General features: G+C 37.3%; 1 protein-coding gene, 1 long non-coding RNA gene and 1 pseudogene across 2 annotated transcripts; 1 reads left to right on the forward strand and 2 right to left on the reverse strand.

Annotated features, from left to right (window-relative positions):
* Positions 1-3,384: 3,384 nt before the first annotated feature.
* The window catches only part of LOC140811164 (nuclear transcription factor Y subunit C-3-like), a 50,794-nt pseudogene continuing 27,271 nt past the window's right edge, over positions 3,385-26,907 (forward strand).
* LOC140812446 (uncharacterized) lies at positions 6,071-8,185 on the reverse strand. The gene is made up of 2 exons (XR_012113672.1): positions 7,008-8,185; positions 6,071-6,899 (listed from the first exon to the last, which is right to left on the reverse strand). It is a non-coding gene; the product is annotated as an uncharacterized lncRNA (long non-coding RNA).
* On the reverse strand, positions 12,313-25,140 carry LOC140811163 (uncharacterized). Its single transcript, XM_073169036.1, has 2 exons — positions 24,591-25,140; positions 12,313-12,380 (listed from the first exon to the last, which is right to left on the reverse strand). Exons 1-2 carry the CDS (start codon positions 25,138-25,140, stop codon positions 12,313-12,315), a joined length of 618 nt encoding a protein of 205 aa, XP_073025137.1.

Consider the following 26,907-nt stretch of genomic DNA (forward strand, 5'->3'; position numbering starts at 1 on the left):
ATTGAAGATTGTTGTTTGTCTGGATTGGTCTTTGAGACAGATTGTAGACCATTGCGATTGTATGCTATTCAAGCTGAACCAGAGCTGATTTTGAGAATTAAAGCGACTCAAAAAATTGATCAGAAAGTGCAGAAATTGATTGAGATGGTCAGATCAGGTCATCGATCAGAGTATCAGGTACGTGATGATGTACTGTATGTGAATAGTCGTATTGTTGTGCCAGATGTGTCCGATTTGATACATCAGATATTGACATAAGCGCATAACAGTCGATTCAGTATTCATCATGGTGGCAGAAAAATGTATAATGATTTGAAAGGACAGCTTTGGTGGAAACAGATGAAGACTGATATTGCAGATTTTGTTTCCAAATGTCTGAATTGCCAACAGGTGAGAGCGGAAAGAAAGAAACCCGGAGGACTATTACAGAGTTTGTCGATTCCTGAATGGAAATGGGATCACATTTCCATGGATTTTGTGACACAGTTACTGAGATCCTCCAGAGGTTGTGATGTGATTTGGGTCGTGATTTACAGATTGACCAAATCAGCATGCTTTATTCCGTATCAGATGACGTACAGATATGACCAGATAGCAGAGATTTATGTCAGAGAAGTGGTCAGATTGCACGGGGTGCCGAAGTCGATTGTATCAGACCGTGATCCTCGGTTTACTTCTCACTTTTGGCAGAGTTTGTAGCAGGCTCTAGGTACGAAGCTACATCTGAGTACAGCGTATCATCCACAGACCGACGGACAGTCAGAGCGGACTATCCAGACATTGGAAGATATGCTGAGAGCTGTAGTGCTTGATTTTAGCACTAGTTGGCAAGATGCATTGCCACTTTGTGAGTTTTCATACAACAACAACTATCAAACGAATATTGAGATGACACCGTTTGAAGCATTGTACAGTAAGAAGTGCAGATCCCCTCTGTATTGGGATGATATCTCTGAGGTACCTGAGTTTGGACCTGATATGATTAGAGATATGACAGAAAAAGTGAAGCTGATTCAGAAGATAATGAAGACAACTCAAGACAGACAAGCCAAATATGCCAATGTTCGACGTAGATCGTTGGTATTTGAGGCAGGAGATCGAGTAGTTTTAAAGATTTCACCTTTCAGAGGAGTTGTCAGATTTGGCAAGAAAGGGAAGCTGTCTCCACGATATATTGGGCCATACGAGATTCTCGAGAAGATAGGAGATCGTGCCTATCGACTCGCATTACCGCCTTCTCTATCTGGAATACACGATGTCTTTCATGTATCTATGCTGCGGAAGTATCTCCATGATGATTCTCACATTATTCAGCCAGACGATGCAGAACTTGATGAATCTCTGAGTTACATCGAGAAACCAATCCAGATTATTGATCGTAAAGAAAATCAACTCAGAACGAAGATTATTCCTCTTGTGAAAGTCTAGTGGACTCGTCATGGCATTGAGGAAGCTACATGGGGAACTGAATCAGATATGAGACAGGAATTCCCAGAGTTATTTCGCTGATGTGAGTCTTTTATTTTAGCTTCTGTTATATCTTCTTATCTGATATGATTTGATTGCCTGTGATTTCGATGACGAAATCATGTCTCAGAAGGGGAGAATTATAAGGCCCGAGATTTTATAGTTTTAATCCGAGATTATTTAATTTATGAATTTTGGAATTTTGAGTCATATTCCATGGTTTTACAATGCCATAGGATTGAAATTGAATTAAAAGAGTTGTGAGGACCAAATTGCAAATAGTGAAGATTTCAGGGGCTAAAGTGCAATTATGACTTGAGTGGGACACTTTTCATGCATTTGATATAAATAAAGTTTCATTTCCTTCACCATTTACGGGAATTTCTCCAAGATTTCCTTCCAAAGCCTAGAATTCGATTCTACAAGATCCGGTTATCAGAACTTCGATCCGAACACAGTTCTGTGATCCTCTCGTCAAGAACTTCAAAGAGATGTAAGTTTTATTATGTTCCTTCATGATTTGAAATTATGATATTGGAGGAATTATTATTTGATCATTATTATGTGTTCTGGGAATACTAGACATCGTAGAATCGACGTCAGATCGAAGAACAAGTTGATTTTGGAATTGTTATGATTTTCTGATTTTATCAATTGAAATTGAACATATTAGGATTATTGATTGATTACATATTGTAGCGGATATGGGTTATGATTTGTAATTGATATCTGTTGATATTGTATTGACGGGGATATCGGGATTGTGCCGTTATGCCGTTGATTTTGAATTAGATTCAAATTGATCAGATTCAGTATTGAATTGGGAATGGAATGTTGATATTATTATTCTCGATATGTCATTTCAGATTGACAGAGACATTCTTGAATTCAGAACTTCCAATTTTCAGACCGAGACTACGAAAGAAAGGTATAAGTCGATGTTAACCGGGAGATTAACTTGAGTCAGATTGGACTCTAGTTTCCCTAAAACCACATACTTTATTTTATTGCAATTGTTTGACATTGATATGATTAATCTATTGATTTATAGAAAGTAGAGAATAGCCGATAGCTATTGAGCGAAAGTCATTGACAGAAGGGCCAGACAGTGATAGAGTGGTCATTGGCCCATTGCACATTGTCATAGGATAGCTTTGGCGGATATGACAAGTCTGTGGCGAATATGCCAAGACACTGGATTATTGACTTATATCGATATTGCTTAGGGGCGGATCGACTCCTATCGCTGAGATTCGATATATGTGTTAATGTCCAGGAACCGGGATCCCTAGATTAGAGATGAGTTGAGTCTGAGATGACGAGTCATTAGTTGATTTACAGATTTATATCGATTCATGTTTTTATTTACAGTTTTATCTGTATTCACTAATGTGTTATAGAGTAACATTCATGTTATTGAATGATGATATGTTTTGTATATGACTTTATGCATTGCATGTATACATGTTTTATACTGGGATTTATTCTCACTGGAGTTATCCGGTTGTTGTTGTGTTTGTATGTGTGCACGACAACAGATGTGACAGGATCAGGGTCAAGGAGAAGAGAAGAGATTGACATAGAGTGGAGACTACGGACTTTGACATAGATTTGGGTTTCAGCACTTGATGCATAATAGTTGAACCCTAGTTTGAGTTTGATGTATGTTGTGCAAGACTTGTACATTTATACTGATATATATATATATATATATATATATATATATATATATATATATATATATATATATATATATATATATGAGTTTGACTCCATTACGTTCCGCATTTTAAAAAAAAATATTAGACCCAGATTAATTAAATTGATCCAATTATCCCAATGACGATTAAGAAGATGATTAGCGTCTGGGTCCCCACAAGTTGACACTACGTGCATGGAACGAGCCCCTACTGAAGAAATTTTGACGAAGAGATCAGTTTCGAGTTCTTTATACGTGGTACATGCAGTTAAATTTTTAGGTAGCATTTAATACTTCGAACAAACAGTTTCTCGTAAATGAGCTGGTGCATTAACTACAGTGGTTGCATGCGAGACACGGTTGAAGTATGTTGGAAATTTTCAAGTTCGCAATCTTGATTTTGATGATAACAAAGCTTGTTAATTGTGTTACTAATGATCTACCTTAGTTGTGCAGCATCTAGGATCTTTCGCGAGTTTTTTACATCGCAAAACTGAAGACCCAACTGATCGCACAAGATGAATCAGTTCAACTGGCTACGTCATTTGAGCAGTACAGCTGATTGACCAGTTGATAGGTGATTCAGCAGGAAAACCTCAGAAGCCTGGCCAGCCGAAAGAGTGTTCAACTGATGAAGAAACCCAGTTGATCAGTTCAACTGAACGAGTGTGAAATCAGTTCCACTGACGAGTCAACTGATTTCACCAGCCCAACTGAAATGATCAGTTCAAATTGACCAGTTCGAAGCATTAGTTAGAATACTTCAGTTATGGACGATGATAAATTCCTTCGAGTGGATTCCAGCTGTGCGAAAGGTACAAAGCCATTATCCAGTCAAAGGACAATAATGGACGTTGCATCAGAGCATTAAAGACAAAACACTTCAGATGGACAGTCAAAAAGACGAAACACATAGTCCAAGAAGCCGATTCAAATGCAACGGATACAATTAGTGAGTCTCACTGTACGATCAGTTACCTCCGCCTATATAAAGAGAAGATCAGTGAAGACTCAATAGATACAGTGGTGAGAAATCCTTGAGAGTGAAAAGAAAAACATATAAGGGCACGCTCAGTTGCAAATTAGCTTGTCGAAGCATTTAAGCCCAGAGAGAAATCATCATCGTTATATCTGCTTAGTTTAGAAGCCTTTTGTCCTCTCAGTGTGTGAGAACATTTGTTCAGTTCTCACACACATTCACTCTCAATACCACCCAAATATAGTCTTGCACAAAGACGTTAAACTTGTGTATGTAGTCTTTCTCACATATACGTTAAATAAGTGTTGACTGGAAGTTGCTGCTTTCAGTTGTAGCTAGAAGTTCAGTTTAGGCAATAATAAGTCCTAGCTAAGTGGGCTTGTACACGTAGTTGTATAAATCAAAGTCTTCTAGTGGATCCTATCCGTGGAGATAGAAAGGGGTGACGTAGGAGCAGTTGAAGTCTCCGAACATTCATAAACATATATAGCGTACTTAACTGATTAACTATCGTTTTAAAATTGTTTTGTTCAGTTGGAGTGTTCGTGTGTTCAGTTGTTACCATAACTGAAATACAAGAATGCAAAAACTAATAAGTGTTCTTTCAGTTAGTCAGTTTACACTAGTTAAAATATTTTCTAACATTTCAGTTTTCTTTACGAGGATTACTTCGAGTTTCTTCCGCTTGGTTTAAAACCAAACTCGATTTAATTCATTGGTGTTAATATTCTTAGAACACGAGCTATTGAAGCTCATTTAAGGTTGTCGTGTACGAAATGCCTTCGAAGGCCCTAGCACACACGGTCCATCTAAGTATTCTTAGTGACATGACTGCATTATGAAATGACTCGTATGTTAGCTGTTTCGGAAACAAAGGATAAAATGGGTAACCTTTAGTTCTATTCTCATCCATTACTTCCATTTTGAAGCTATGAAGCAATCTGTCTTTGGAGTGAGAATTTACGGAAGCATCATTGACCTGGCCTTATGAATTGTGTGGTAAGTTTTTCTTTGATTTTAAGTTCTATAATACGTAATTTGTTGTGAAGCATGAGATGAAAACTGAGATTTAAAAATGTTGAGGTCTCTTGTTCTTTACATTCTAGTTTTCCAGAAAAGCGAGCATGTTCCACAAGTTTGCGAATCATAACACTGTTTTATTATTCATCTTTTCCTTGGTTGAAAATGATTATAATGATCTTCTCCGGTAACGAAAATTTATTATAAATAAATTTGATCTTCTCCTGTAATTTAGGATTATGTAATTTATAATCATCTATAATTAAGAGTTTTACTTCTTCTTTAAAATAATTAATCTGAAAAGTTTTTCTATCAATATTTTTGTTAGACTTAATTTCATTATGATGATGAGAGTCAAAACCAGTAGGCCGTGATAGTAAAATCAGAAGACAATATATAAAGCAGAAGCACTCTTATCGCTTAAACAAAAAATACTGTTATGATTTGAAAACTATTTAATACCTTGAAGTTCACTTCATAACCAATCTCGAGCACACATCAAAGCCTTCATAGTTTTAGGATGAAGCCTATTACAGTGTGTACTTAAAACTCTTTCACTAGTACTGAATGTTGATTCAGAAGCAACAGTCATCACAGAAATAGCCAACACATCCTTAGCAATATCATGCAAAATTGGATATTTGATCTCATTTGTCTTTCACCAACATAAGATATCAAAGTCACTTGTATTTCTTGGCAAGAGTGTCTCTTCTAAATAATATTCCAACTCAGATTTCTTATGTTCAGTAATAGTATTACAGTCCCTGAACGTCTTAAATTTATCAGCATAACTACTACGCTTAGGAAGTGGAGACCTTAAAGATGAAGATTGTGAATCTTTCACTTCCTGAGATAGTTTGGATTTTTTCTTGTACTCTTCTACCACATCAAACGACTTTATATCCACTTTTTTAATATCAAATGAAGACATATCACCATAAAAAAGAGGATAATAGAATTGAATTGTTTTCATCTTGTACCTCGGATCTAAAATGCTCCCAATTGCTAATAAACAATTCATCACATCGCAATATTTTTCAAACTTTACTTTCATATTTGTTGCCATTGTTTTCACTAAATTATCATCTGAGAGAATCCAATCACTAATTGCCAACTTAATATCGCAAATGGTTGAGAAGAAAAGAATTATAGTCGGATACTTGGTTCCCGAAAACAACTCTGTGGCATCATAAAACATCTCCAATTTAGAATAAATCTCTTTCGCTTTTGACAAATCTTCATCTTTGGGAACTTTTCTATATAAAGTCTCACGTTGTTTCAAATGAGCAAACACATCTTTTTATTCCAATGCAGTGATAAATATTAAATAAGTGGAGTTTCATCGTGTTTTGCAATCAAGTTCCAATTTTTTGGTGCTTGGAACCTTCAACTATCGAGTTGTTTCAAACAAAAATTCATCTCTTTTCGGAGTTGTTGACCAAAATCCGACACTATAATCGAATTGTTTCAATACTGTCACAAATCAATTCTAGTCCATCCCTCACAACCAAATTCAAAATATGGGCACAACACTACATGTGAAATAATTTTCCTTCTAAAATAAGTGAACCTGAAGGAAGCTTGTCCAGAATATGCTCAATCATTGCTTCATTAGTTATGCAATTATCAATAGTTAAAGTAGATAACTTACTATCCAAATAACAATCCAAGAGGCATTCAACAAGGGCACTTGTGAAGACCTCGGCAGTATGTAGACAAGGCACATACATAAATCTGGTAAAAAAACATATAATAATAATAATAATAATAATAATAATAATAATAATAATAATAATAATACTGGAAAAATACAAGTATAATGTTAAAGAGTAAAAAAATTACCTTACAAGCCGACTTTGTAATTTCTATTAAGCATCGATGAAATGTGAAGTGATGGCCATGAATCCTCTTTTCTGATTACTTGACGTCCACATATTAGTTGTCAATGAAATTCGACTAGCATTTGAGTCTAATAATTTCATTGTCTTATCTCTTTCATACTCAAACACCTTCATGATGTCGTTCTTAATTGTGTTCCGGGAAACAACTTTAAATAATGGTTGTAATGCTTGAGAGTACCTTCTAAAGCCCACATGATCAACCATAGATAACAGATACTCATGCAATATAATCATATTCGCAAGCTCCTGACTGCCATGATCTTGGTTGAAATTGTATGTCCCAAGCACCACCGTCTCATAATTGGATTTTGTTGCCTGCAATATGGATTGCTTTATTGTGTTCTTTCTTTTGTACACACATATTTTTATATGGTCAAGAAAATGCCTGGTACCATTCTTTGGTTCACCACCCAAGGATTTTTTACAATCATTGCACACCACTCTCCATTTTCCTCCAAATTTCTTTCTCTCGAAATGATCCCATGCAGGAAATCTTAATTTTCTTTTATTTCCAACATCTTCTCCTATAATTTCAGCATCTAAATTCTTATTTTGAGATGATTCGTTTGCCCCTATTGAAACACTCTCATTTTGCGAATGTGATGCTTGACTTCCCACAGTTGGAGTAGTTTGCATGGCACCCACAACCTCTTTATCATTAGTTTCCATCTCAAATGATACAAATAATAGAGTAAGTTTGGTTAATATATATAACAAAGCATTATTGTATCATTTCATAGAAAACTTTTAATCACCCCAAAGAAGTTCATGATATGAAAACACATTTGAAATAATTAAGTGAACTCAAACTAATTTTATTTACTGAGTCAACCAACGTAATCACTAATTATATGATGACAACAATTTAATCAGAGAACCAAACAGATGAGAAGCTATCAAAACATGATACCATGGGTGATTAGCATCAAAAAACTGGCATAACTAGTTTAAGAATAAGAAACCTTTTTTTCATGGTTGGTCATCAACAATGATTTTTTCTGAAGCCTCATCGCTCAAGCCAATCTGAGTACGCATATTACTTTCTATAATTACTGCATCTAGATCCAACATACCTAATGATGCATCAAAGACTACATGTTGTTGATCAAGCCAATCCAAGTGCGCATATTAGCTTTCTTTATTATTATTATTATTGTTGTTGTTGTTGTTGTTGTTGTTGTTATTTCGTTTTTTGATTGTCTTCTCTTTAATTTTGACAGCAATTAAACACAATAGCAGCATTCTTCTCTTTTTAAATATGTTAATTCAAAAAATGTATGCCTATTGTGCCTGAGGCTCCATGGAAAGAACTGACATTTCATGTTTTGTAAAATCAAAATCTCAAAAATAACTAGCAATTTAGCTGGAATTAAAGGGCACAAATCCTTAAGACAAAATGAAACTTCTACAATTACTTTAACCTCAAAATCAGTGCTTGGAGAAAAACCAACTATTCTTGCCGGTCTTAAACCTTTCCTCGAACCGAGCCTTGATATCCTTACAAGCCGTATCTTACCATTATTTAGATTTGGGGGCTAGGGGTTTTAGTTCTCAGTGTTTCTGATTCTATAGTGTGATTGAGTCGCGTAGGTGTTGAAGTTTAAGTCTATAACTTAAAGTATTATACCACATGTTAAAAAAAAAATTACACCACATGTTAAAAAAAATATTAACGTTGCTGAGGGAAAAAAAAGGAAAAAAATTTAAAAAACTCTTTGATGTTCACTCGAAAAAAGATTAACAAATAATGAGTTTTCAACCCCTGCATATAAAGGAAAAGGGAGTTACTAACTTCTTTTTAAACTTTTTTCCGCTCTTGATCTTACGAGATAAAGAAATGAACCCCTCAAGCAGCAAGAAATGCTCTGATCTCGAGACTGCTAAATCTGAAAACTCTGTTAGTGAAATCAAATTCTACAGAATGTTGAGAACCCCAGTGGAAATGTGGGGAATTCTGGAGGCCAAGATTCTGGAGGCTAGAATTTTGGCCCGGTTCTTCAAGATTCTGGACTCCAGATGGGTAATCATGACAATTCTGCCCCCGTGGATTCTGTAGTTCAAAATATTCGGATTGTTAATCTTGAAAATGAAGATTCTGGTCTCGAGATTGTTAATCATGTTAATTCTTGCCCCGTAAATTCGGTAGTCAAGAATCTTCAGATTGGAGGCCAAAATATCCCTGTCTCCAGTGGTGGTGGTGGTTTTGGAGAAGCAGCATTGAAGATATTGAATGGAATCTCTGCAATAATTCACTACAGTGTGGTTGTTTATGTAGCGTTGAAGATTGGCCAGGGGGTCAACGGATGGAAAAAAGCTGGTTGCCCAATAAAGTTCGAACCGAAAATAACTATTTTCGGATCGAGGCAAGGTAAATAGATATCATAGATAAAAAAATCTATGTGATTTTTTTTAGTTTTTCGTTTCTAGTTACTTGTTCGACGAAAAGATTTCGAAATTGAAGCTTTTTCAATTGGAGGCGAGTTAAATAGATGAGATTTTTTGTAGTTTTTGGTTTCTAGTTACTTGTTTGGTAAAAAGATTTGAAAATTGACTTTTCGAGAAATATTTGTTCCTAGCAAGTTTTTTAGTGAAAAAGAAGATGTAGATGAGAAAGTTCGAGTTCTTACTGAAGTCAATGGAGAAAATACAAAGGACCTTGCCAAGCTTCAAGCTCCGATACCTTTATTTCTCTGCTATGAGATTTCTGGATTATAATTCGACTGTCTTACGTATTTTGTGATCATCTACTCTCTTTTATTTTGGATTCAGACTCATGTCTATGAAGAATGAAAGAGACTTGAGTCACTTTTTTTTTCAATGCCTCTTCTTTAGGAACAAATATTTTTCAAATAATTAACGTATTTTAGGACCAAAGAGATGCAAAAACACGTACTAATGAAAGCGTGCATTAAAGATTGCTGCCACCAAATCTTAGAATCAGTTATCAATATCATGCCTCCTAATCATCTTCTCAAGAACAACGCATCATACACCCGTATGTCTGTGTGACTCTGTGCATGTGTGTTTATATGAGTAAATTAATTCCTCCTTTTTCCCCACAAACTAAATCATTTTTTCAGTTTGCGCTATTGAGCATGCCATAAACTTTCTTGAATCTAACATAACACTCATGAATGATAAAAAAAATTTAAAATTTAGAACTTTTATTTTCGCATTCAAGAATCTCCCCCTTTCAAGCTAATATAAAGCCTCTATTTATAGGCAAACATGGGAAGACAAGAAAAATAATAATTTGTACATATAATTGGTGCAATTGGTCTTCATGAATGGTACAAGCTTTGATTGCATTTTTCACCTACTCTTTAACAATCTTTTTGACAGATTTGAGTCTTCCACATAAAATAAAAGTTGTAGATAATTGTGTTGACTGGTTTGTGGAAAAATTACGTGACATTTTACAAAGTAGTTTGAGAGTTATGGTGAATATTTTATTTGTTGCTTTATTAATCCTCAATTGTGTGAAGAATTTTAGCTCATGGCTTCTTCAATATTGGGACATTGAAATCAACTTTCTATAAATTCAAGAATCATCTCCTTCTCATTTTTCAAGCAAAGGTTGTTCTTGTTTGACCGAATCTGTTAAAATAGCAAAACTTTTAATATTGTACAACTTATGTATTTAAATACAAATTATTATAAAACTTATAAAAAATAGATATTTAATACAACTTAAACTGTAAAATATTTTAGAAAACATTAAACAAATATACATTTTTTTATATTTATCAGACACATGTGATTAATTGAGAAAAATACAGTAGAGCTACCGAAAGAGGATAGACTCTCCCAGCTACAGGCGGCATAATAAATAGATTTTCGCTTCTATAATATCTTTTAACAGATTTAACTGAATTCTTTAAAATAAAAATAAATTTTACGTGGGCCTTAATGTATGTGATATGCATTTTATATTTGTATATTTAGAATTATACATGCTTGGGAGGTCAAGTCATTATTTGAATTTTTGGTACAAATGGATTCCAAGTCATTCACATATAGGTTTCGAACTTTGGTAAGCTTGTTAATATTATATAAACATATTTAAAAGTAAACGTGCTTGTTAGCTCTGGTCATTATTTGAGTTTTTGGTACATAGATATGTTCTGACCAAGCGAATTGGCTCGGATGTAAACTCTCAAGCCAAAATTGTTTATCTTTCAAGTTTCAAGCATATTTTTTCCAGCTAAAAAGGTAAATGTTTGAGTTTATATATGAAAATATTGTAATATTTGAACTCATCTGATGCCTCTTAAAATTGTCACGTCTGGACAAATCCAAACTCATCATAAAATTGACCCTAGCCTAATAAGACCCGGGCCTCATTGGGATCAAATACCCGGCCACCGAGCCTAGAAGTCCGAACCCACATGTCTGTGCCCAAGAATATCTTACTAGGGCCGATCTCCTCAGCACTGTTTACCAAAATTCCGATCCCGCTCAGTGGTCGGAAAACCCGAGTTCTAAAGCGTCTAGGTTAGATGAAGACATTCTCGTCGATAAATAAGAGGTCCCGATAAAGTCTCATCCGCCATAAAGTGTCCCAATTGCCATATTTAAGGAGTCCTATTATCTGAGATTTTAGAGTTCCACCATATAAGGTAACTAACCCTTCTTGTATCTATAATCATGATATTGGCTATGATTTTAAGCACATACATTCTCTTGCTCACTTAGTATTATCATATCTCGTTATTAAATTTGCTCTTCGGACTGACTTATATGGTTACTTATGTGACCTCTAACTCCAGCGTTGTTGATCAAAACGTCGATTCTTCCAAATGCATCCCAAGCCTTCTACATCGATGGGCTCGATCATGGACCCAGTTGCACTGATATCCAGCTCCACAGCCATGGCTCTGTGTTGATATCATCTCGGCTCGGCTCGGCTCGTCAGATGCGGAGAAGCCGAGCCCGTTATTGATCTCAGTACGTACAACGATTGTAACCGGTCGACACGCCGAGGTGCGGCTATAATTCTGCAGCTGGCTTTGGCCAAGTCCAGACATAAGTCTCGGCCAATTTCGGACGATGCCCCGGTCACCATCGCCACCTTATTATCCAGCCGAAGCAATGGCTCCAAGGTGCTCTACTCTCCTCTATTATTCTTTATTTGTGTATATAATTAGTACTCCAAGAGTTGCGGAATTTATTTACTTCGGAGGACTGAGCAAAAACGACCAAAAAGACTTCCAAGTTTTAAAAGAACGTTAGAAATTATGAATAATTCATTGGAAAAGAAAGTAATATATCATTCCTTCTAGTTTTTGTGCAATGAATTCTGCATGAAAAGCACCTGAAAACAGAAGAAAAATGCAATCAACTTTAATGCATTCCACAGTAGACAAAGCTACATGTGCTCCGAGACATTTTAATGATCAATCTAGCATTCCTGCCTCTCAAAAGTCATTTTATTGCCATGTGTTCTAACTTCTCTTAAAAAAAATATTTCTCAAAGAATTAACGCATGTAAAAAAGTATATTAAATGTAAAAAAAAGAAAAATCAGATTAAATTTGCACTTTAATGTATGTACTAGTATTTAACTCGTGTGATGTACGAGATGATATTATTAAAAATTAATGAAAAATGAATAGATATTTAAATTGAAAAAAATAATATAATTATAAAAAAAATAAAAACTATTTTTTCGCTAATTTTAAATAATTTTCTTAAATACAACGCATTTCGATTAATTTTTTTGGCTAATAATCACTATCATATATCAAAATTTTAGACTGTGTTAGCCTAAGACAATAACATAATGCTTATCGTGTTTAGTATATCGATGTCGACCACAAACCTTAATACATATTTAATTATTTAATTTTCGAGAAGCTGTATATTATTATTTTTTAACATGTGATAAAAAAAATATTTTTAAGTCACATTCTGATTTCCTTCCGGTTGAAACCTTCTAAGCACTCTCTATAGATGATGCATTTTTCTTATGAGGTGTGCGCTTAGGGACATCAATCACCTCTATTTATAGGCGTTTATCATACCATCAACAATAAAAGTCGGGAGTCTGAACGTCAAAAGAAAAGGCGCATGCCGTCTCAATTGTCAAAAATTTGAGGCTACATGTACTGTTCGTCAAAAATGGTAGGCTTCCTGGCCGTCGTCAATTTCTACACGCTACTTCTTTTAATATGTGTCATATTTCTTACAATATATACATACATGTGTTAGGAGATCATGGGCAAGGCTTAGGTGATGTGTTATCGTAACTTTTAGTAATTGTAAGTTTCTTTTAAAATATAATAAATAATTATTTTCGTTAAAAGTTTTAAATTTTTGCATTGTATTATGATTAATATTATTTTCACAACATAATGATGTATTGTGGTCATGATATAGTCCCTTGGAAATGAAATTTCAAGATCGAAAAACATACAACTTAAAGTATGTCTCTTGTAAGACGGTCTCACGAATCTTTTCTATGAAACGGGTCAACCTATCGATATTCACAATAAAAAATAATATATTCTTAGCATAAAAAATAATATTTTTTCATGGATGACCCAAATAAGAGATCGGTCTACAAAATACGACCCTTGAGACCGTCTCACGCAAGTTTTTGCCTACAACTTAATAATGAGGAATTAATTAATAATTTTGACAAAATTGATAAAGATAGGTTAGGGGCGTTTAAGCTTGCAACCATAATTTGGGATGCTACTTTTTGAAAAAGGTACTTTGATATTTGTGGAGGCAAGCTAAAATAATCTTGATAAAGTTTTTAATAGGTGTTTGAGTTTGTGGACTATGTGAAAGTTTGATTAATAGTAATAAATTCGATTTCTCCTACTAAATTTATTATCCTCATCTTACATTGATTAAAAATGAAAATTTTAAATAGTTTTTAGTGATTTCAATGAACTCCTAAAATAACTTGTGTTAACCATTTCATAAAGAAAATAAAGATAATTAGTTTATATAAGAGTTCATTGTGTAATCGTGCGAGCACAGACCTGACCCCGAGACATGACATAATTGTATCAAAATGAGTTAACAATTAAAATTAATTATGTTATATTTATCTTTCAATTGATTAGATCTTCGTCGTCTCATCCATGAGCTTGACATAAATTAAAATTAAATATAGCGTTTTAATGTTATCTTTATTGCTCTCTAATGGGATAAAAAAATTGTACAAGATGTAATATATTTAAATATACTTCATCCCGCAGAATATAATTCATCCCGCAGATGAGGGCAAAAACTTGTGTGAGACGGTCTCGCGAGTCGTATTTTTTGAGACAGATCTCTTATTTGGGTCATCTATGAAAAATTATTATTTTTATGCTAAGAGTATTATTTTTATTGTGAATATTGGTAGGGTTGATCTGTCTCACAGACAAAGATTTTTTAGATCGTGTCACAAGAAACCTATTATTATGATGAGATATTCGTACATATATATTTTGAATTTGATTTAAAATGCATCCGAGTAGGGTTATTCTGGGTAATTCACGAAGCATCTAGTTTGACAAACCGAACTTTGACTTCCGAAGGTGCTTTAATTAAAACAAAAAATAATATGCAACTGGATTCAAATTGGGTATTAATTCCCGAGGCCCCAATTCAATCATAATTCCAACTTCAACTGATTGGTAAAAGCCCTAACCTTTTGCTTGACTTTGGATTAACTACAGTTTTTTTTTATCTAAAAGTTATTGTTTTATGTCTCATTCAGATATTTTTATTGCTGGAAAAGGTCCAGATTTGATTTTTATTTTTTGCTCAATTATGGTTGTTTCTGTATTTGTATTTGTGGTTTTTTTTTCCGATTTTTATCTACTTTGATTCCCTTGTAAGTTATTTTTCTATGATAGTACATACCTTTACATGCTTGCAAAATACATTGAATTGAATTTTTGGTATGAGAAATGGAGCATGGAGATGAGTTTTAATTTCTTCAAGATAGTGAGGAGTCCTAGTTCTTTGCACCTGGGGGAAATTATTAGTATTGATAGGTATAAGGTATGATCCCTTAACTTGATAATTTAAACTTAGATGCACATAATTGATTCCATTTTAACTAGTTTTCTTAAATCGGAACGTGTAGCTAAATATTTGACTAGTTTTCTACAATCATGGTTTGCACAGGATTGGACCTGGGGCATGATATCCCTTTTTTTGTCATGGTTAGTTCCTGGGGATAGAGTTCCTCCTTTTTATTCTTGCACTTGGTTGACTATAGTTTCAATTTTTGAGCTTTTTTATAGATGTTTCCAAATAATTGTCCTACTTGTAGAAAATACATTTGTTTTTGTGGTCCTTGAAGAAATTTTGACGAACAGATCACTTTCGAGTGCTTTATACGTGGCACGTGCTGTTAAATGTTTAGGTAGCATAACAGTTTCTCGTAAATGAGCTCGGCATTAACAGTTAACTTTCGTGGTTGCATGCGAGACACGGTTTATGTATTCTTAGTGACATGACTGCATTATGAAATGACTCGTATGTTAGTTTGTTTCGGAAATTAAGGATAAAATGGGTAACCTTTAGTTCTATTCCCATCCATTACTTCCATTTTGAAGCTCTGAAGCAATATCTTTAGAGTGAGAATTTACGGAAACATCATTGGCCTGGCCTTGTGAACTTTGTGTTAAGTTTTTCTTTGATTTTAAGTTCTATAATACATATTTTTTTGTGAAGCATGAGATACAAACTGAGATTTAGAAATGTTGAGGTCTCTTGTTCTTTATATTCTAGTTTTCCAGAAATGCGAGCATGTTCCACAGGTTTGAAAATCCTGTTTTATTTTTCATCTTTTCCTTGGTTGTAGAGATGTGTATATTTTATTTAGGGGTTGTGCATATATGTTTATAATTATACCATATTTTACCCATTTGAATTTGCCAATGTATATGAGATAAGATACATAAACATAACTAAAACGTCCTCACCTTTTATTGCTTTAAAAGTACTAGTAGAAATTTTTTTTTTTTAACTCTCATAATTTCGGTCATTTCCTACCCATAAAATAATCTTGCACCATTTTAAATTAAATCGTCTAACTAGTATTTGAAAATTGAAAGGAAATTGTCAAACCAGAAATCGTAAAACGTTTTACCAAACCTAAAAAGCAATAAATGTTGAAAAGTATAGCCCATACTAAACTCTCAAAAATCTCTCAAAAGCATAATTAAAATCTTAAAATCTTTAACATAAAACTTAAATCATAATGCGGAAAATATAGCGCTGGTCCTCGGGTTGTGTGCGCCATCAGTCCAGTAGTATCACTCATCAAGACCTCCCTCAGAACCACCTGTAGGATCTCGGTTTTCTACGTGCCCAAACGCAGCGGAAGTTTAAAAATTTTATTTTATTTTGAAAAACAAAATAACTTTTGGGCACTCGTATGGTTTTCAGGAATCAAACATAGGGCGTTAGAATCGTTATACCTTTGGTGAATAATTTCACTTGGCTCCAACTACTCCGGTATTAGCGGACGTAGCTCTTGTTGTAAATCCCTACGAACATTCTTCGATCTCCGAATTAGGTCCACGACCAGATTATTTGTTCCTCTTCTAACTTAACCTAGAAAATTAGAAGAATTTTTGCGTAGAGATAGAACACGAAAAATCGACTCAATACCCAAGCCGAATTTTTCTTTTCGAAAGAAAAGTATTTCGAGAGCCTTTTGAATTAGGAAGAGCCGAAAGTTTTCTTTTCTTGCAATTCCTTGAAACTCACGTAAAGGCTATGTGAGAATTGGAATAAAGAAATCTAAAATATTTCTTTAATCATGATTTACTTAATTAATCTAATTAATTAAGTAAACTAAATATTTGGAGGAGGAAGAGGCTGATTTTCGAAGATTGTTTATGGTGGTCGGTTAGGGTTTTTCTTTCAACTCTTATTTATAATTAACCCATGACCTAATTATCATAGTATAATAATTGGGCCCTTTAATTAACATTAATTGGCTTGATTAACTAATTGAGCTAGTCACACTAGTTTAATCCATTAATCAAGGCCCATTAATAACTTTAATTATTTAACATGTTAGACTTGTACTCCTACAAGTCCATTAAACATATTACCCACCATATTTAATTTATTAATTAATCAACTCAACTCTTGAGCTTAATAAAATTAAATACATTATAAATTCAACATTTGAATTTATTATTTAAATTATAAATTCAACTCTTTGAATTTTTTATCACCTCCAAAATTTAATATTTAATAAACTCAACATTTGAGTTTAATAAATTAAATTCTCAAATTTTATAAATTCAACTACTTGAATTTATTCTCTCAAAATTTAATTATCATAAATTCAACTCCTTGAATTTACTATATAAATAAATTCAATTTCTTGAATTTATTCTCTCAACGGAAACAAACAATCCAGTACTTGTATGACCCTCAATGGTTCAGGAATACAGCTAGCCGTGGGTTCACAACTCTTTGTGATTCAGGACAGAATCCTTTATTCGGGCTTACCCTAGTTAGCCTCATTCTTTTCATCAACACCTTGATCAAGAATGTCAGAACTCATTTCTGATTGCACCCATCGGATCATGGTAAGAGCGTCTAGTAGCATCGCCCCATGATCCCCTAGGTATCACTGATAGTTCCTGCAAGAACCAGTAGATTATGATTAACGTACAGTACGGTCCCTTCATCTCATATATCCCGATCGAATCTACAACCATTGGTTCATCGGGGGTTGCATATTAATTCGATAACTATGTGATAACTATAATAGTGGCATCGCGTGTACTATTGGAGAACTCCTTCTCCAACGTACATCTCATACTCTGGCCAGAGATTCCATGCACTATTATTTCATTAGATCACATAGGATATCCACACCCGCAGGTGAGCGGTGAATCCCCGACTACAATGCACTGGCTCCTATATGTGTCGCAACTATACCCAACCGCGCCACTTGATGTGTAACGAACCGTACTCTTACTACTTAAAATTTGCGAAAAAATTTAAAATTTTCTTTTAAACTAAAAGGAATGCGGAAATGAAATCAAATACGGTCGTTACTAAATCCTTCATCAATAAAAATGTTTGAAATCGACATCACCAATAAAATTTGCTAAAAAGAAACACTTGCTCCAAAAGTCTTGAAATGAAACATAACATCAGAGTATTTTGAACTTGCATAAAAATTGTAAAATAACATGGGCGGTCCTCGGGTTTAGCCTGCCGCTCAGTCCAAGCCTGCCCCTTGGTCACCACCTCCTGTCTCCTCAACATAGTCACCTGCATCGATCAAGTCTAGTGAGTCTAAAGACTCAACACGTATAAACTGGAATAACGAGTACTACATAATAAAATCACATGCAACTTTAAAATAGGACATACATAACTTGAAACTTGAACTTGCGTATTAAAACTTGAACATACGTACATACATACTTCGACGTGCCATAACTTAAACTTTTCATAAACATGCTGCATACTTGAACATACTTGAACATACATAACTTCATCGTTTTGCGTAGAGGATGTTTCAAAGCAAGTGACCCATACATAATAAACCGCCTGATCAGACAAACCACAGTACTGGGCTGACAGGGACGTATCCACTGCCACATACATGAGATCCCCGTTCATAATTTAACGGGCTGGTTGGTCCCCGTTCATAATTTAACGCTTCTCAACCATGATCTAACCCGTTCATAATTTAGCGGGGTGGAGAGGTCCTCGGCCACGTTCACCGACTTCCAAACCCATTCATAATTTGGTCACAAGACATTTAGCATACCTCAAAAACTTAAAATATTTTCTTTCTTGCACGTCTACATACTTACTTGGCGTTGAGGGATTCGTTGGACTTCGATCGGGGCCGTTGCTGCACATACTAACATGAATTCACATACTTAACTTGCATAACTTAGACGTATTTATCAAACTTACTCTCAAGCTCAATCATTTCTTAGAACATTCTAAAATTTGCCATGACACGACCTTGATAACCCTTGCACTAAACCCTGACATCAAACCTCAAACATGCTATAATAATTTCCCCCAATTTATGAATGACACGGACCTCGTGCCTACATCCGTGTAGGGGTCCGTGTAGACTCGGGTAAAAGGGTTCGGAATGAAGGGTAGACACGGACCCCGTGCCATGGTCCGGATGAGGGTCCGTGTAGCCTCTGGAAAAAAAACACATCGCAAAGGAGGAAGGGCACGGACCCCGTGCATGGGTCCGTTGGAAGGTCCATGTACTCTCGGGTCCTAGACACTGCTGAGGGAACAAAGGCACGGACCCCGTGTGGGGGTCCGGGTAATGGTCCGTGCACTCTCGGGACAAGAAAACTTACGAAAATTCTGTACATGTTTTGCTCAACTTTCTAGACTCGGTTGCACGGACTATGAAACAACACCCCGAGACCCATCCTAGCACACTATGGGATTATACCAAACCCAAGTAAACATTAAAATTTCCCCAAGAGCAATTAATCATCAATGACAACGATAGAACTCAAAATTCGGCACAAGGTTTCTTCCTATGACTCTTGGTTCAACTTAGTGCCTATTGACACGAAACGAACCATTAGTGACCGCCCCAAACAACATAAACAAAGTACCTATATGCAGCAACGATCACTCGTCGAACCCCCAACGAAGCCTGCAACATAAAACTTCAAGAAACGAATCAATACAAAATTTTCTGAAAATTATAGTTTGATCAGTCTCACGGAAAACCTCATAACTCGATCATTTTTCGTCCAAAAATCTCGAATTTTATATCAAATCGAAGGCATTGAAACGTTCTACAATTTTCTAATTAAAGATTCCTCAAAATATGTACCGGAAATTCGCAGTTTAAACGGGAAGAGTAAGAACGTGATTTAGATCTAAAAATTTTCCTTCGAAATCGATCCAAACGATTAACCGCTCAAACTATGAACATCATACATAAGTTTTACTGCAATAAAATAACACATCGCATAATATGACATGATCGACACAGTCAAAGAGAGATTATACGTGCCTTTTGATATTAAAAATACCGTGACGACGATACCGAAGCGGAGACGGTGCGAGGCTCGATCCGGGACGAACGTGGCGCTAAAATCCTTGAAGAAAACACACGAAAATATGCTGGAATAATTCAGAGGAGGGGGCGGCCGTTTCTTTCACAAGAACCCTAGGTTTTCTTTTTAAAATCTGAAAATAAACTTGTAGGTGTGTGTTGTGTGTTTTAGTGTATGTAAAAACGTGTTTAGTGTGTGTGAGTGTAGAAAACGTGTGTGTGATTTAATTAGGAGAAATCTAGTGCTACATTAACTAATTAAAATACTAATTAAAAGTTAACACTCACTAATTTAATCAAACTCTACAATTAAAATGATTACACACCAATTTTAAAAATTTTAAACTCTTAAATCACTAAATACATAATAATGCTTTAACATATTAAAACTTAATAACTTATTAAAAATGCCCCATCCTCAACTTAAAATAAAATACCATATTTTAAATTACCAACATCGTCACCGGTCTTTTCCTCGATCCCGCTTCGAATAGTCGCCTGAAACATGAAACTCGAAAAACATTTTAACGTGCATCACAATGAACATGATTAATTTAAAATAATGCATTTTTCATAAATTATGCATGGCAAAAACTCATTTAAAATTAATCAAACGCTTTAATAATAAAATGAATGCACAGGTTATACGTGTACTGAATTTGGGCACTACAGTTCCTCCCCCACTTATAAAAATTTCGTCCTCGAAATTAAATCTTACCGAACAACTCCGGGTAGCGAAGTCTCATATCTGCTTCGGACTCCCATGTGGCCTCTTCCACTGATTGGTTGAGCCACCGGACTTTGACTAGCTTAGTCACTTTGTTCCGAAGCCTACGCTCTTGCCTGTCTAGGATTTGGACCGGTCTCTCCTCAAAGGACAGGTCTGGAGCCAACTGCAACGGCTCATAACTTAGAATGTGCGAAGGATTAGCCAGGTATTTTCTCAGCATTGAGACATGGAACACATTGTGCACCCCGGCCAGATTCGGCGGAAGGGCAACACGATAAGCTAATGTTCCAACTCTTTCCAAAATCTCGAATGGTCCTATGAAACTCGGACTCAGTTTGCCTCTTTTCCCAAATCTCATCACACCCTTCATAGGTGCTATCTTGACGAATACGTGATCACCAACGGCAAACTCGAGATCTCTCCTCCTCTTATCAGCATAGCTCTTCTGACGGCTTTGGGCAGTCTTCATTCTGTCACGAATCTTGACCACCACGTCTGCAGTCTGCTTAACTATCTCTGGACCAAATTCTGCTCTCTCACCAACTTCATCCCAATGAACTGGTGATCTGCACTTCCTTCCATACAACGCCTCATAGGGGGCCATACCAATTGATGATTGGAAGCTATTGTTGTATGTGAACTCCACTAGAGGTAGTCTAGACTCCCAAGCTCCTTGAAAATCAATCATACACGCTCGCAACAAGTCCTCTAAAATCTGAATCACTCGCTCAGACTGGCCATCTGTCTGCGGGTGAAAAGCTGTACTGAAAAGCTACTTCGTCCCCATGGCTGCGTGTAAGCTCTTCCAGAAGGACGATGTGAATCTCGGGTCCCTGTCGGACACAATTGAAACTGGGAACCCATGCAAACGGACTATCTCCCGAATATATAGCTCCGCGTACTGCGTCATGGAGAAAGTCGTCTTCACTGGCAAAAAGTGTGCTGTCTTACTGAGTCGGTCAACTATAACCCAAATAGAATTCGATCCTCGGACTGACCTCGGCAACCCAACCACAAAATCCATAGTAATGTTCTCCCACTTCCACTCAGGGATGGGGAGTGGCTTAACCAATTCTGCTGGCCTCTGATGTTCAGCTTTTACTTGCTGGCAAGTGAGACATTCGGACACGAACCTGCGGATGTCTCGCTTCATCCCTGGCCACCAATACAAAAGCTGGAGATCCTTATACATCTTGGTACCTCCTGGATGGATAGAATACGGAGATGCGTGTGCCTCTGTCAAAATATCTTGTCTAATCGAGTCACCACTAGGCACCCACATTCTACCTCTGTACCTCACTATCTCATCTGACACTGTATAAAGAACACTGCCTTTGGCCTCATCTCTCAATCTCCATTTCTGTAGCTGCTCGTCTGAAGACTGTCTGCCCGGATATGGTCTAGCATAACAGATTTGACTGTCAGATTAGACAGCTTAGGAGCTCTGCCCTCACGATAAATCTCTAGACCAAACTTCTGAATCTCAGATTGAAGAGGTTTCTGCACTGACAACTGAGCTACAACTGCCACTTTCCTGCTCAATGCGTCCGCGACAACATTAGCCTTTCCCGGATGGTAGCTAATTTCGCAGTCGTAATCCTTCACAAGTTCCAACCATCGTCTTTGTCTCATATTCAACTCCTTCTGCGTGAAGAAATATTTGAGACTCTTGTGGTCGGTGAAAATCTGACATTTCTCGCCGTATAGGTAGTGTCTCCAAATTTTCAGTGCGAAGACACGGCGGCTAACTCTAGGTCGTGAGTCGGATAGTTCTTCTCGTGCACTTTCAGTTGCCTGGAAGCATAGGCTATGACCCGACCCTGCTGCATCAATACTGCGCCTAACCCGAGCTTAGATGCATCGGTATATAACACAAAGTCTCCTTGCCCGGATGGCATGGCTAGCACTGGCGCTGAAATAAGAGCTTGCTTCAACGTATCGAAGCTCTTCTGGCATTCGTCGCTCCACACGAATTTAGCATTCTTCTTGGTGAGTGACGTGAGTGGCACCGCTATGGATGAAAATCCTCGAATGAACTTACGGTAGTATCCGGCCAAACCCAGAAAACTACGGATTTCTGATGCGTTCTTAGGTTCAACCCAATCTCTAACCGCTGCTACCTTAGATGGATCCACTTCAATTACACTGCTAGATACAATATGCCCCAAAAACGCTACCTTCTCCAACCAAAATTCACACTTACTGAACTTCGCATATAACTTGCGACTCTGCAAGGTCTGTAAAACTGTTCTCAAGTGCTGGCTGTGCTCCTCATGGCTCTTCGAGTATATAAGAATATCGTCAATGAATACTATGACGAATTGATCGAGGAATGGCTGAAATACTCGGTTCATGAGATCCATGAAAATTGCTGGAGCATTAGTCAATCCAAACGGCATCACTAAGAATTCGTAATGCCCATACCGGGTCCTGAAAGCTGTCTTGTGGACATCTGCATCCTTCACTTTTAGCTGATGGTACCCTGATCGAAGATCTATCTTAGAGAACATTGTAGCTCCCTGTAATTGATCAAACAAGTCTTCGATTCTAGGCAACGGGTACTTATTCTTGATCGTTACCTTGTTCAGTTCGCGGTAATCGATGCACAGTCTCATGCTTCCGTCTTTCTTTTTCACAAAAAGTACCGGTGCGCCCCACGGTGAGAAACTCGGGCGGATAAACTCTTTGTCTAAGAGCTCCTGAATCTGCTGCTTGAGTTCTAACATTTCCGCTGGAGCTAATCTGTACGGTGCCTTAGAGATTGGCACTGTGCCTGGCATGAGATCAATAGCAAACTCCACCTCTCTATCTGGTGGAAGACCTGAAACATCGTCTGGGAAGACGTCTGGGAATTCACTGACTTCTGGCACTTCAGCTAGAGATGGAGTAGGCGCATCAGGTGCTGAAATAATACTAGCCAAGAAGGCCTGGCACCCCTTGGAAATCAGTCTCCTCGCCTGCATGCACGAAATCATGCGAGGGAAACTTCTCCATCTGTCTGGCTCAAAAAGAAACTGCTCCATACCCAACGGTCTGACTAGTACTGATCTCTTCTGAAAGTCGATAAGAACTCTGTTCTTAGTCAGCCAGTCCATTCCCAATATGATGTTCGAATTCTGGCATCGGCAATAGGATTAAATCTGCATACACTAAGTGGCCATGCAGTTCTAGATCGATGTCTCTGACCACACTGGTAGCTAACAGCTCTTCCCCTGATGGGACTGTCACTGAAAAGTTCACGTCTAGGCCAATGGACTTGAGGTCCAAATGGTTGGCAAAAGTCTCCGATATGAAGGAGTGAGTGGCTCCTGAGTCTATCAGTGCGGTTGTGGATAGTCTCTTAATAAAAATGCTTCCTGAGATGCGTTAGCACAACACAAACTAACTTATATCCCAAAAATCTTACCAACACTCTCGAGCATAAAAGAACCCAATACTCAAGGTGCACAAAATATTACTAGCATACTAATAATTCCAAACAAAATCCACATGCACGGCAAAGTAATACTGAGCTTAGGTAGAAAAGTTTACCGGTTAGTAATGTCGTGTCTGGGTTCGCCTCTTGTGCATGCATGGCGAACACTCTTCCTTGGGTCGGCTGCTTCCACTGTGGGCACTCTTTCAACATGTGGTCCGTAGCTCCACATTTAAAACATTTTCCGGATCCCCATAAGCACTGTCCGGGATGCTGGCGATTGCACTTCTGGCACACTGGGAAGATAGCGGGCTTCTGAGGCGCCCCTTGCTGCTGAATTGGACCCTTGCCCTTTGGCGGTCCTGGATAAGGCTTTTTCCCAGGCGGCCCCTGAAACGGCCTCTTAAACTGGGATCTCTGCTGTTGTTGCTGTTGGTGTTGCGGTGGTGCCTGATAGGGCCTCTTGCCCTGTCGGTCCGCCTCTATATCCCTCAGATCCTGTTCTGCCGCCAAAGCCCTAGAAACTGCAACTGCGTATGTAGAGGGGCCAGCTACTCTCACATCGCGGCGTAGGATCGGCTGTAACCCATTCAGAAAATGCCTTAACTTTGCTTGGGCATCGTTTGCAATGAGGGGTACAAAGTAACACCCCCTCTCGAACTTCCTAACAAACTCTGCCACGCTACTACCTCCCTGACGCAGCGTCATAAACTCACTGGTGAGTCTGGATCTTACCTCCTTAGTGAAATATTTGGCGTAGAACGCCTCTTTGAATCCATTCCACGACAGAGTCTGCAAGTTTACTGCCACCGATGCACTCTCCAACCACAGTCTAGCATCCCCTGACAGCAAGAATATAGCACATCTGACCCTGTCAGCGTCCATCAGCTCCATGAAGTCGAATATTACTTCAATGGACTTGATCCATCCCTCAGCTACCATCGGGTCAGTGGTACCCGAAAACTCCTTCGGACTCATCCTCCGGAATCGCTCATATACCGCCTCTGGTTGGGGCCTCGCCCCTGCACCCATTGCTGCTTCCTGGTTCCCCGCAAACTGTGCGAAGAACTGCGTCATACCAGCAAGCATCCGAGCCTGCATATCTGGAGGTGGTGCTGGTGGAGGATTGGCCCTCTCCTCAACTCGAGGCTCTCTGTCCTCCTCCCTTGTTTCACGGTCGATCACACGTCTAGGAGGCATGCTGTTCCAATGAATTACCCAACACGTAACCCAACATGTATGTACATATATCAATATTTTATGATGCACGTAATTCAAACTTAAAACATGCACATACTGAAATCATAACTTGATGCTTACTACATAACATAATGCAAAACTTTAAACTTACAGACTTGAGCTATGACTTCGTGAGCTTCTTGCGACTGGCAGTAGGCGTAACCCTTTACAAGAACCTGGCTCTGATACCAACTGTAACGAACCGTACTCTTACTACTTAAAATTTGCGGAAAAATTTAAAATTTTCTTTTAAACTAAAAGGAATGCGGAAATGAAATCAAATACGGTCGTCACTACATCCTTCATCAATAAAAATGTTTGAAATCGACATCACCAATAAAATTTGCTAAAAAGAAACACTTGCTCCAAAAGTCTTGAAATGAAACATAACATCAGAGTATTTTGAACTTGCATAAAAATCGTAAAATAACATGGGCGGTCCTCGGGTTTAGCCTGCCGCTCAGTCCAAGCCTGCCCCTTGGTCACCACCTCCTGTCTCCTCAACATAGTCACCTGCATCGATCAAGTCTAGTGAGTCTAAAGACTCAACACGTATAAACTGGAATAACGAGTACTACATAATAAAATCACATGCAACTTTAAAATAGGACATACATAACTTGAAACTTGAACTTGCGTATTAAAACTTGAACATACGTACATACATACTTCGACGTGCCATAACTTAAACTTTTCATAAACATGCTGCATACTTGAACATACATAACTTCATCGTTTTGCGTAGAGGATGTTTTCAAAGCAAGTGACCCATACATAATAAACCGCCTGATCAGACAAACCACAGTACTGGGCTGACAGGGACGTATCCACTGCCACATACATGAGATCCCCGTTCATAATTAACGGGCTGGTTGGTCCCCGTTCATAATTTAACGCTTCTCAACCATGATCTAACCCGTTCATAATTTAACGGGGTGGAGAGGTCCTCGGCCACGTTCACCGACTTCCAAACCCATTCATAATTTGGTCACAAGACATTTAGCATACCTCAAAAACTTAAAATATTTTCTTTCTTGCACGTCTACATACTTACTTGGCGTTGAGGGATTCGTTGGACTTCGATCGGGGCCGTTGCTGCACATACTAACATGAATTCACATACTTAACTTGCATAACTTAGACGTATTTATCAAACTTACTCTCAAGCTTAATCATTTCTTAGAACATTCTAAAATTTGCCATGACACGACCTTGATAACCCTTGCACTAAACCCTGACATCAAACCTCAAACATGCTATAATAATTTCCCCCAATTTATGAATGACACGGACCCCGTGCCTACATCCGTGTAGGGGTCCGTGTAGACTCGGGTAAAAAGGGTTCGGAATGAAGGGTAGACACGAACCCCGTGCCATGGTCCGGATGAGGGTCCGTGTAGCCTCTGGAAAAAAAAACACATC

This window comes from Primulina eburnea, chromosome 14 (genome assembly GCF_022965805.1).
Source record: "Primulina eburnea isolate SZY01 chromosome 14, ASM2296580v1, whole genome shotgun sequence".
NCBI classification, from domain to species: domain Eukaryota; kingdom Viridiplantae; phylum Streptophyta; class Magnoliopsida; order Lamiales; family Gesneriaceae; genus Primulina; species Primulina eburnea.

Coding starts and splice junctions, on each gene's coding strand:
- LOC140811163 (XM_073169036.1), bottom strand. CDS start 25,140: ATGGAGCTGATGGACGCTGACAGGGTCAGATGTGCTATATTCTTGCTG. Junction 12,381..24,590: donor AGGACCGCCAAAGGGCAAGG/GTCCAATTCAGC, acceptor TTCTGTTTTCAG/GTGCTTTTCATGCAGAATTC.